Source organism: Varroa jacobsoni, unplaced genomic scaffold (genome assembly GCF_002532875.2).
Source record: "Varroa jacobsoni isolate VJ856 unplaced genomic scaffold, vjacob_1.0 contig02819, whole genome shotgun sequence".
NCBI classification, from domain to species: domain Eukaryota; kingdom Metazoa; phylum Arthropoda; class Arachnida; order Mesostigmata; family Varroidae; genus Varroa; species Varroa jacobsoni.
In genome coordinates this window covers 21,845-34,931 of record NW_019214887.1, presented here as the reverse complement: position 1 = coordinate 34,931, position 13,087 = coordinate 21,845, and the positions used below count along the sequence as shown (strand labels likewise).

At 40.5% G+C, this 13,087-nt stretch overlaps 1 protein-coding gene across 1 annotated transcript; it reads left to right on the top strand.

The window, feature by feature from the left end:
• Positions 1–868: 868 nt before the first annotated feature.
• On the top strand, positions 869–12,782 carry LOC111272635 (uncharacterized; the record flags this gene model as incomplete). The annotated part of the gene is made up of 6 exons (XM_022854208.1): positions 869–1,008; positions 1,647–2,193; positions 4,314–4,912; positions 5,169–5,358; positions 5,693–6,638; positions 7,066–12,782. Coding segments are annotated over 6 exons (2,553 nt in total), but the record flags the coding sequence as incomplete, so codon positions are not given.
• Positions 12,783–13,087: the final 305 nt, after the last annotated feature.

Genomic DNA, 13,087 nt, shown 5'->3' with positions numbered 1-13,087 from the left:
AGTTTTCCAGTTTCGTTATGAAATATGCGCTCAATGTTACAAACCTGCTTAGTATTGTCCTGCTCACTGCACTTAAATATATACTTAAATTTCTTATAAATTCTGAATATAATACTCTCTGTATGGGGTTCCTCTGTGCATCGTTTCATTTGGATTTTTATTAGGCCAAATTGAATTAAATTTCACAAAGTAAAGACAATTGATCGTAGCACGAAGTATTTTCTTACTGCTTATTTGCAACATGAACATAAACATTTGGTTCCCTGCGATAGTCTGAATACCAAGCATTCACGAATCTACTTAGATATCAATTATTCGGGCGACCTTGCCATTTTTATTTTTGGCGTATATCAAAAACAGCCCTACTCTCACAAATGAAACCTGTAACCATTATTATTTAAGGTATATAGCTAATCATCAGTTTTTAGCTCACCTGTAGTTTGCTACGATAAGGTTTTTGGGATCACCAACGGCAAAAATAATCGATATTTGTGGTCTATCATTGTTATAAGTTGACTTTTACACAGCACAAAACAGTTTCCATGTTGATTCTATTTTTGCCCCATTGGTATGTATTCAACTCGTCTCATACGAAGTAAATTCATATGGGGGGTTGTCGGTAAGATCCAGTTGGAGAAATGAAGCTTCACCAATCTAGAATTTGATTACTCTTATATGGATAGATGTGATTAAACACAGACAACAGGCAATTTGGGATGCGCTACCTCGTTAGGGTAGAGAAATATCTGAATGAATCTAAAAGCAAAGGCTAAAATAATGACGCAGGCGAACAAATTAAATTATTATTTATTTGTGTATGTTTTCATAGATCGTGAATCACATCAAGTTCCGTTTTTTGGGCTTGCAGGTATCAGTAACAAACTTTAACAGTAATAGTGCAAACGTTAAGAGAAGAGACTACGAACAGGAAGCGGTCGACTATTTCCGAACCAAGCTGGAACAATACGGCAATGCAGAAGTACCCATAAAATCCCTTCTCGGACACAGGTGCGCAAAAACAGCCTTAGACTAATTATGACACAGCTAAACAACGTGCCCAAACAAATATGGCAGAAATCAAACTGTTTCGATTGAATAGTCGGGGCATAGACCAAAAATGGCTTCAATCACCAACAATGTAACTGCAATTTCTAATTTCATTTATTATAATAAAACAATACTGCTGCTACGTATGAGCACAGTAGGTATCAAGGAATACTTTTCTTACGCAGCACAAATTGTCCATGTTGGAAATATGTTATTGTTTACAGAATATCTATTGACCCATTTTCGGGCGTGATTCTGTGCTCGTGGTTGTGGTTGCTGATGATTTCGGCGTTTATTGTCGATTGATAAGCATAACGCTTTTGGTAGAGATTAGGTGCCCGTAGGTAGGCGAAATTATATCAACCCTCACAATAAGGGACTCAGCGTATATTGTCATGGGCCGCCATAAATTATTCATGACAGACAAAATGCAAATAGATCTAGCCGAAATGGTATCTGCTCAAAGCGGATTATAATTAACTTATCGTGTCTCGTTATTACCGTTATTAAATATGAAGGCTATGAATATGGCTGGATTTAAAGGGAATAGTAGAACAAAGTAGAACAGTTTTGCTAACCTCATCTTTCATGGATTCTAGATCTCAAGCGTCACCTGAAGTGCGACACATTTCCGGTCAGCATGGCAAAGAATTCCGGGATTTTCTTGCGAAACACCCGGACATTTTTGTGCTCAAAGATGACCACGTAGTGCTCCGCTCAGTGTTGGAGAACGTCGAGGGAGGCGCGTCGCTTATTCACCTCGAGGAGGATTCGAGTCTCGTCGAGGAGGAACCTCCAGCGCTTGATTCGCACCTGCGCGAACAGCTCTGCTCAATATTCGAACAACACGTTAAATCACGTAGCTCCGTCTCTGTCGACAATCTCTTCCTGCACTTGACGTCACGTTTTTCACGCGACGTCTACTCGAAGATGATTAAGTGTTCTGGTGACCTCTGCGCCTTCCTCAAGATGAACTCACACATATTTCATGTGCAGAGCAACATAGTCACGATCTCGGCTGAACGATTACGTCAGGCAGCGCAAACCCGCATTCAACCCGATCCCCCCGCGCCAAAACCGCCGCCACAACCGTCGCCCGCCCAGCCGCAGAGTATTCAGCAGCGGATTAAGAATCAAATTCTTAAGGTAGGACAGTGTAGGCCTGGTTCGTTACCGGAGTGTGGAGTTGCAGCTTTTATAAGTAATCCAAAGGACTCGGCACTATTTAGAATTATATACTAAACAAGTAATCCTGCTTATGCTATTTATTTTGAGTTAGCGACAGCGTACGCTCGTTTTATGATACAAGAGTAACGGACACTAGTAAATCGATTTTGAAATCCTACGAAACGCTCAAACTCTTTCTGAACTTGCAATTCATGCAGCAAATACTTTAAACGAACAAGACGCAATTTCAAGGAATTATGACAGAGACGTTCAATGATCAAGTGCTTCTAATCGATCCGTTGGTCTCTCTGGCTAGCATCAGTACTGCTTTCTACTTTGTTTAGGTAGGACTCTTTGGCTTTATTTATATTGCTAACTTCATTTAGTAGTTCATGAGACAAAGTTTTAGTCACATAGTTCAGCAACACTTTCTTGTGATCAAAACGATCATCGGAATATTCTCTAGCCAGCTTTGAGTAATTTACTGATAAAATCTAGGTTAAGTTTTCTATTTGATTTTCTCTGTAATAAATCATCATCTTGAGTTAGAGGATGGAAATCTGCTAATTGCTTTTTTTCTTTTAAACCAGCTTTTATGGGTAACAGATCGTACTGCTTGACTGTTATCATCTGTTGATGATTGTACACAGACCATCGAGACTTGCTTGAAACGCTTGATTAACCCATATTGTAAAAATAACCCTATACGTTTTTACCATTTTCTTTTATATCATTTGTAATACTACAAGTTATATTACGCACTGTGCTGTCACATATGGTAATTTTATTCTTCACACAATTTATTTAATATTCATCCCTCAAGTCTTAGCACTATCTATTTTAGATACACAAGGTCAGTTATGAATCTTACAAATGATTCGACTTTCCCTTAGTTTTTTTACTTTTAACTGCAAAATAATCTGCAACATGACAGTATCGACCTTGATCCAAATTACAATATATCAAACGTATTTACTACAGCATATTATATGATAACGGGCATTGTATCCATTTTGTTTTCAAATGCTTTTCGGTTATCTCGTCTTATGTCGACTCGAATGACCATGGGTCACCTTTCATTCTCATGTTCTAAAAGTTCCTATTGCAATTCCTCCAATGGTCTAATCGTCAGCGGTTCTCTAAATCCGCTTGATGTTACGAAAACCATTAATGAGAGAGCTAGCAACTGGGTTGGCCGCTTCGAGGTCTCTCACCGAAAGGCCAAGGCCGCTCTCGGAAAGAGCCGACATCGATCGTTGACCTTACCATGTCTTCCTTCTCCCTTCTCTCTTCCCGCTGTAATAGCGTAGGTACCTAGTTATCACTGGGTCAATGCAGTTGGACAATATGGTTCGAGCGCGCTATGTTTTCACTATAGGCCCTTCCATAGCAATACGCGATGTGGACTCGCTTTGAGCGGGCAACCTTTTGGTGCTGTTACTATCGACCATTAATCGATTTATTTCAATATTATTGCATCGTAGCGATTATCAGGTTTGATGACGAAATTTTCGTAGTATTGCTTCAATTGTCGTGGTGCGTATAACGAATCGAGTTACGCGGTGTTTACCCTACAGTCAGGCTATCTTTCTTAGGCTCTATTATCTCGGCACATAATCTGCTCTATCCACTAGACAAGTAGACGTCTGAGAATAATGTTTCTTACCGGAAACAAAAATACGTAAAAAGGCATTGAAACGTACGATAAGAATCATTATACCGTTATAAAATTACTGAAACATAACACGGGCGAGTAACTAAAATTACGCTGCTTGAACGAATTCAAATATGCCATAGTAAAAAAATGTACATCTATCAATAAAAATATTATGCACGACAGGTGAACAAGGTCCGGGCAGCACGCGGCTTTAGTATTAATCTAAAGAGATACTGCCTGGTCATCTTACATACTGGATACATTCATTATTAATTTTAGAATGCCGAAAACAGCGACCTGATGCCCCGCAACTAATCTCGCATGAGCAAGACTGAGGAAGCTTTTATTCTAGTTTTAGCATTCATTTTTTTTTCGCTAACATGATTTTTTTTTTATTTAACCGCTATTTTCACTTGTTTTTGTTTGATTTTACTTTTATTAGGTTGTCGCTGAAAACTCGGCAATGGAATATCGGGAGCGCGGTGGAGCAGCTGGAAGCTATTCCCACACACCCCCTGCCATTGTACAAAATCCCCAACAGACACTGGAACAGCAGAAATGTCTTCAGGAGATGTTGCGAAATGTTCGAATCATCGCCAAGCCCAAGGAGTGTGCGACACTTGTTCACAATTTGCTCAACAAGCAGTACGAGTCTGTGGCCGTTGACGCCGAAGGCGTCAATCTTGGCCCGAAAGGTCCCATGACTCTGCTGCAAGTGGCCACGCCCGATCGGCAAGTTTATCTATTCGATTTGCTTTCGAATCCTGCACTATTACAAGACGGCAAATTGCGCGAGTTGCTTGAGTCTGAGCGAGTTCTTAAGGTCATGCATGATTGCCGCAACGACAGCGCTGCCCTCTATCACCAATTTGGCATAACATTGCGAAACGTGTTTGACACGCAAGCAGCACATGCCGTGCTTCAACAACAGGACCATGCCAAGCCCGTGTACAAGGTTAAAAATATTTCACTTGCAACCCTTTGTGACATGTATGGCGGACCGCTCAACCCGCGCAGAGATCAAATGAAAGCTCTGTACAGGTAACCAATTAATTACCTATTTACAATAATCTTTATAATAACCGTATACCATGCTATGATATACAGGCGTAATAATACTTGACAACATTGTGGCAAAAACACATAATATCTGTTGGTGTCATTTCGGCATGATTCAATATCGAACCAAGACCATTAAAATATAAGTACTTAGAAATTATAAAAACCTAGATCATTTCGGGTTGACCGCGCCAATTAAGACAACTCATTACATACTTTGTTATTATGTCAATTTCAGGCGAGACCAAAAGTTCTGGTCTCGTCGTCCCCTGACGGACGACATGATCTTCCATGCCGCTTTCGATGTCATTTGCCTGAGTGCACCGTCGGTGCTCGATAATTTGAAGGCAGCAATTCGCGAAGAAAGTAAAAGTCTAATGCAAGACCTCTGCCAAGAACAAATTCATTCCTATATTCAACCGGACGAGGTAAATACACATAATACACAACTACACCTGCTAAAAGATTCGTAGATCCATGCTACAGAGTTTGCTATCGCATTTGTTAACATGAACGTATCCAAGTTCGCACCACTATATATATATATATATATATATATAGGCTTTCTCTCTGCGAACTGAAAATCTCCTGTGAAAACCGCCGCACAATAGAAAAATAATGTATATCCACCTGCACGTATGGCGACTACCGTGCGTGGCTTTTGTTTTTTCGTAGCCCTTCGTATTATACAATGATGAAATCGGGCACTGGCAACGCGAATCAGCTATCCCTAAGTGTTTCCTTATCTAATTTATTCCATAGGTGAAACTTAAGAAAAAGCAGCGCAAAGTTGACCATGAGGTATCCGATCTCCGGGCACGCCTCAGTGGCAACTCGGTCAAACCTATCGTCTTGTCCAACCGCGAGATCCGTCTCTTGCGCTATATCGAGCTCACAGACGAGGAGATTGCGAAAATTGAAGGCTCGCCAAAAGTCGCTAAGAAACTTGAACGATTGCGCAGTCACGGCAAAGAAGATGGAGATGAGGAAGACGAAGAGTGCGAGGACGGTGATTACGGCGAAGAAGAATCAGAAGAGAGTGACACGGCTTCACAACCGCGTTCCGGCGATTACTGGAGCTACGTAAGCGATGAGCCCTCGTCGTTAACAGCCACCTCACAAGCGGCCGCCGAACCAGTCAGCAGTAATTTCAGCCTGAACAGCTTGGCCAACAACATCAGCATCAACAACAACAGCAATCATCATAATAACCTTAACAATAATAACAACCTCGACTCAATCGGATCAAACGTGAGCAATCTCAGCAACTCGTCGTCAGGTTGCTGCTGTCAGTGCCATTTACATAATAGTGGAGCAGGTAGCGGATCTATCACCGGCCCCAACAGCATAGTTCGCTCCGCTGGCAGAGAAAGAACTGCATCTCGAGGTTCGTTCAGTGCAACAATAACAACAGAAACGGCAACTACAGGAACATCAATGACAGCCCCGGACAGCTCGCTGTCCCCGGGTACAGCCCCTGTTGACAACACCAGCACCACCGCATTCAGTCAACCCAACAATATCAATGATGCCAATGGCCTTAGCAATCACCTAAGTAACAATAATGGTAATGGCACTAGCAAGACAGGCAGTGGCAGCAACGGTTGCAGCCCAAAATTAGTGAATGGCAACGTTCCATTAGAGAAGACGATTTCAGCATCGGCGATCAGCGCCATGGTAGACGAGGAAACACAGACATTATCTACGGGTGAGTAGCATTGGCAACTGTGGTCAAGCGTAAGTAGACATATGGTTACTCAACAGGTTGGTTGGGGTAAAATGCAGCGTCTTGGTAGAATCGTATGTGTAGATGATAGATTAAATTATATATTTGTGTATGTAATTTATGGGCACTGCGCTTGAATTCTAATAAGTCATTCATAAAGGTCGCTACCAAATAGCAGCATGACTTATGCTGACAAACGAATTCATCAATAATAAAAAATACAAACTGGAGATAAAAGATCCACATTGATTTACCGTGAAATATAGGAGAGGAATTGACAATTCGTGAAAAGTAGTGCTCTCAACGCAACTGAGTTTCACCATCGTGGGCGATCCCTGCAGTTGTTCCGTTTAAAAGATCATATATATTACCAATCTATACCGCTGTTCCTTGCGTTCTCATTTTTTAGGTGATGTTGTAATCACAAGGGTGTACTTCGAGGAGGGAGAGCGACCGGGCACACCGCCGGAGCCCGAACGAAAACCCAACGCTCCAAATGCCAACAGCACAAAGGCCAACCCAATTCAGCTTGCCGCATGAACGCAAACATTGGACGAACACATTTTATAGATGTATCCACACAAAACAAAGAAAAGGAAGAGGAACGCTGGCAATAGCCATCGTGCGGAGTAAATCCTGAGCGTCTGGCGTTAGCGCACGGCGGACGTACAAAGGAGACATGCACATCACACATGCAAGTGTGATGCTAACCTGAGCTATCTAAAGTTCTGGAAGATTCTGCCACCCACCCCCCTCACCCCCCACCCCCGGGGGGCAAGAAGTCCACAGACATTTGCTGACTCTCTGGATCAGAACTTACTCCAGATTAACAGTAACTCTCTCATGATCTGAAGTATCGACAGTAACAAGGCTGAGGTCTGACTAGATACGAAGGAAAGACGCAAATCTACTTATATCCCAACAAGTGTGGTGTAGAAATGGAGTTTGCCCGCCAACGGAGTATAAAAACCTTGTAGTTTAGAACAAAAGGATACGACGATTCACTTGCTAGAGCACACTCCAATTCCTGACCCCTACCCGCAACAAGCAAACAAGCCAGGATCCCGTTTGTTACATACGGATTACATCAATCCGTTTTGCATTTATTTTCCCAATTTATGTTGTTGTAACGTTTGGAGCAACTATAAAACGGGACAAAGAAATATAACCTATGATAGTTCATGCTGCACTTGGTATCTCGAGAGCCAGGAAGCGATAAGGTTGATGAGATTATTCCATATGGTAAGGACAATAAGGTAATCACTTGATAATAACTTTGCATCCAAATTTTCGTTCTGACCATACCGTTTTGCACACAGGGCGGTTCAAGATATATTTATCATTTAGCGAAAAGGCACGAAAAAAGAACCTCGTATGTCTGTTACGCGTTACGTGCAGGCAAACGAAGCTAAATCCTTACCAGACACCATAACGAATTTCACAATACATACATAATATCGAGTAATGTCAATAGCTTAACAATACGTGAACATTATTAGGAACACGTAAACACACAAATACAAACATACGTAATAAGCACGCGCCTTGATCGCAAAAATTACACATATTTTTCGTATATCTACATATACATATTTATACAAACAATATAGACATATTTGGACAATTACGGCTCATTTCTGTATTATATGGGAAAGCTATCCTTAATACTGTACATGACGACAGAGAACATTACCGTTATTTCTTTATTTTATTTGACATCTTCGTTTCGTATAACGATTGTCACAGACAAACAAATAAACAAGACAGATATATAATGGGAAGTGAAAAATTTGATACGAAGTCGCTATTGCTGTCGATTGCATTAACCTAATCGAGCGTTTGAAGACTGTGTCACTATGATGCGTAAGCCTATCATAAGCATAATAACAATGACAAGAGTAGGTGTTAAGAAGAAAACGGCGAGGATGGCTCTTTATCCGAGAGAGAAATGCCAGTGCTGATTACTGATGATGAATCTGGCATCAACAGAGACTTACAAATAATAAGTTGAACTACAACAGAATGGTAAATAGATATCGACGAAAACCATGAAAAGCGCAGTCAACGAAAAGCGGAAAATTAGTTGAAGACAAAGCCGCTTTATCACGAGTTTCCGCTCTAATCAATGTTGGGTACAACTTCAAAAAGTGGCGAATCAAAACCCCAATATTGACGCAGCTTTTGCGATAGAGATCACCGAATAAGCAAATGCTTGCTTTTCTGATGTTCTGTCGACAGATATAGGTACATGGGGTTTGCAGGATTTGACAAGCAAAAACCCGAACAGATAATTACTACAACTGTATTCGGAAGTGGTGGAACCGATTCACGATGTTGTGGTCACTATAATTCTGCAGTGTCTTCCTTACCTGTTCTAAAGCCAGATGGATATTCCTGCTAATATTTTTTGTTGTATTGGCAGTAGATTACTTAGAAGAAAGAAATAGCCAGGTACGGGGTTTGCAAGGACTGTTTCTAAAAAAAACTTTATTTTTCACTGGAAATGTCGATTGTTAGTGTACTTTACCTATGCTACATCATATGTCACCATATATAATCTTAGTGTTAAAAACATCTTTTTTTTTGCTGGCGTATGAATGGCTGGCAGATTTCTGACTGATTTCCTATATTGAAACCGCCCACCACTATGAACATGTTTCATTACTCCTGAGATCCCGATTTCGACAACCTGCATTCAACCGATATCTGTTTCACATGGAATTGCGTTGTCACTCTTTTTTACACTGTCATTGTTTTACTCGTTGACAGAATTAACAGGTGATGAATAAGTTAGTATCAAGAATACGACAGATGATTGTAAGAGATAGCAGAGAACCTATTGGAAGACCATGATAGGGCAACGATTTTTTGGGGCTCATGCCTGTGCTGAACGGCCGAATCTATTGTTGGGTCGTTCGAACACGAGCAAATAATTGAATATGCCGCTAGATACTTAATTAAGCCGCCAGTCTGATGACCAGGGCTCTTTTAATATTCCATCACCCGTACTGTCAATAGCTTTATTTTGATAGCGACAATGTGTGGCTACTGTTAATCACATTAATGAAAGCATTATTACCTCCCCGGTAATAGAGCATATCATTAGAGAATCAATGAGAGAGCATCAATGAAAGGCTTAGACTTTCAGCTTGTGACTGCGTATGAGTAGGTCCCGAGACTGGCAAAAACCTAAAAACGAACCCAAGCTTAGTCGCGGTTAGCCCTATATTCTATTCTCGTTATAGACACTGGCTACGAGAACGCCTATCATATAAGTTTGCTGTATAATTGCAGCATAGAAGATTTACTAAAGCACCTGTTTTGAGTATCTGCCCTGGTCGCATGACGACCACCTCAGATCGACGCAGGTGTGTATATCAACAGTCCCGTCTCATCGAATTCAGATCATTACAGATGACAGTGTTACTTTTAAACATTGATTGATTGAAAGAACACCATCAATTATTGCTTTGCTTGACCACCTTGTAGAACACTTAACAGGCTGACTGCTCATTCCATGTGCTGATATTCTTTATTGAACCGTACAAGAGTAGCGATAATGGCGTCAGTGTCAACTGCAAAAGTAGACACCATCATTTGCATAACTGCAGGCACACTTTCGTAATGATAAAAGGGGAAATGAAATAACAAGGACAGCAACCAAACGAGTCCGAACTGCGAATTTGGCCAACAAGAAAAACAATAATAACACCCGGCTGTGCAAAATCACTACATGTTTATGCGTCGCCGACAGGTGTTAGCAAAATGATGCATCCGAAGAAACACAAAAAAAAACGGAAAAAAGATTATTATTAATACGTTCTTCAATAAATAGTTACTCGTCGAGAGTAGAATCTGAATGAGCGGCTTGAAGCCAGCTCGATTGTGATATGATAACTTCCGCAACGGAGGCCGTAAGAAAGAGTATATATATATGTATCAGTATATATATATATATACTGAAAGATAAACAGAAGTTTTGATAGCAAAAGAAAGAAAGGGCATGCGAAAGAAAGCGAAGTAAATATGAGAGAATAAATGCGCGAGTGAGACCTACTATCTAAGTATATATATATATACATATATATGAAATTGAAAAAGGAGTGCGCTGTCAATACACGTTTATATATGAGGATATTATTATATGGATACTGATACTGCTGTATCGATTTAATAGAGTGGGTAAACTTTGCCACCCGTCCGTTAATCACCGACGAACTCCAGCAGTGATGAGTCCAAATGACATATGGTAGAGAGCAATAAAGCAAAAAAGTAGACGTTCAGAAATGATGAAAGTATTTGTATGTTTGGCTCTCGATGATCCATTCACCATATTTTAGCTATTTCGCTTACGTTTTTCTTTTTTTTTTTTATCTTATAGACAAAAAATCAAGAGGGAAGTTGTGTATGTTTTATTTTAACTACAACGTATGACCTCGACAATCGATCGCGGCCCCTGTTTGATTTTTTCGCCCGGCCTGTCGTTTCCCACCCGAGCTTTTGTTTTGAGCAGGTAAATTCAACTGCGTAGGTTTAGGACATTTTTCCATTCTAAGTCTTCTTGCTTCCCAAGGAATGTTCCCTGAGCTCAAGCGTTGCTCGGAAATGGGTGGACCGGCTTCATTGTTTTGTCTCACATGGGTTTTATGTGTGCGTACATAAAATAGACAATCCCATGTTCTGGGCGCCCGAAATACTTCGCCTTCGTTCTGAGTGGCTGACGAAATCTTCTAAACGTATCTATGTCAGCGTAGACAAAAAACGAAAAATAAGGTATAACTACAGTCTGTTCCTTATGACTGCGATATCTGCTATTGTCATAGTCGTTAATAGCGCTGAATAATTGATGTTATTGTAATGTTGTCGACCGCCGTAAATGAAAACAGAATCCGCTCTGTAGCATCGTTCACGGGAAAGAGCGAGCCATGGGTGAAACAACAGCTACACATAACAATGATTTCATAAAACATCACAGTTGGCAAATATAAAACTTACAGTCAGTTTTTGACGGCGGCGCTATAAAAAAAATAACAACTAAATAGTAGGTCAGCCGCATCAGGACAACAACAAAAACAACAAGAAGATTAGTATTAGCAACTATACAGTGACAGCAGCAGCCGCAGCGGTAATAAGAACAACGGCAATAATACGATACAAGAATAAATGAAGCGAAACATTGGTAAAAAACGAGCGTAAGCTGCTATGGAATAATAGAGATTATAGACGAAAACCACACAAATGACCGCCATGGCATTGCACTCGCCCATTAGCCCCTCACCAGATGCACGAAAGCACGACAGCACTGACTAAAATTTCAAGAGAAAAATACAAATTTCCATAAAGAGAAAGACGAAAAAATAGATAATGAAACACGATGGGTAATATTTTAAGATGATGTCAAAAAAGCAAAAACGGGGGGATCTATCCGTCAATTGAAAATACTGATTTTCCGCATTGTTCCGGTTTTAACTCATCCGACAGCTACTGGACAGTTTTGTAAGCGCGAAGAACAAGCTAACAAGGTATAGAAACTAACCATGGATGCAACACATTGAGTGGTATAGCAGTAGCAGTGTCTACAACAAACCTATGATGTTTTCAGAGAAAAATTTTGAAAGCACAATTTATATGTTTCTGTGAAAGCGTGCTGCCATGTTCCGGCATTGACACCTCAGCGAGAACACCCGCATCTGTGGCATGCATCTAGAAGATAAACTCGGCTTTTTATGAACTGTTCGGTAATACTATCGGAAAGCAACGGTAATAATGGCAATCGGGTCAAATGCGTATTTTTTTTATGAGTTCGGTTGGGCTTGCTTAGGTTTAGGATGTTGGTGGAGCCGTCACGAGCAAATTGTTTCGTGGCAATATCCATATCTATGAATACATACAAATGGGGATATAGCAAATGGGCCACTGAAAAAAAAATGTACACCCTTGGGTACCAGGGGTGGTTGCGACACGGGGGCGGAATGGCAGACAACCGAGACAATCTGATCTAATTGAACGTGTCGATCATTCTCCATTCATACACAGCTGAGACCGCCTACACCGGTCAATCAAACATCTACCAACCAACCAACAAACTCAAATAAAAAAAAAAACAATAAAATACAGTAAATTCAATACTGAGTATTCAATTAATAGTCTGTTACTAGTTGGTAGCACAGATAGTTATAATATGACGACACGTTATGATGAATGGTCTAACGGGCGAAATTGCAATACGATTGTGAGGCCAATTTATAACATAGGATCAAAAGAAATTGTTTGTTCAATAACGTTTCCGATTGATTTGTTCCAAATGCTCGCTTGTATATACGGTCGCTGTATCTAGTTAATCCTGTGAAGTACGTATCGTATCGACATAATTTTAAAACAACGTGCTATACTACAGACAAACGATTGCACTGACGATTATTGGAGGAGAA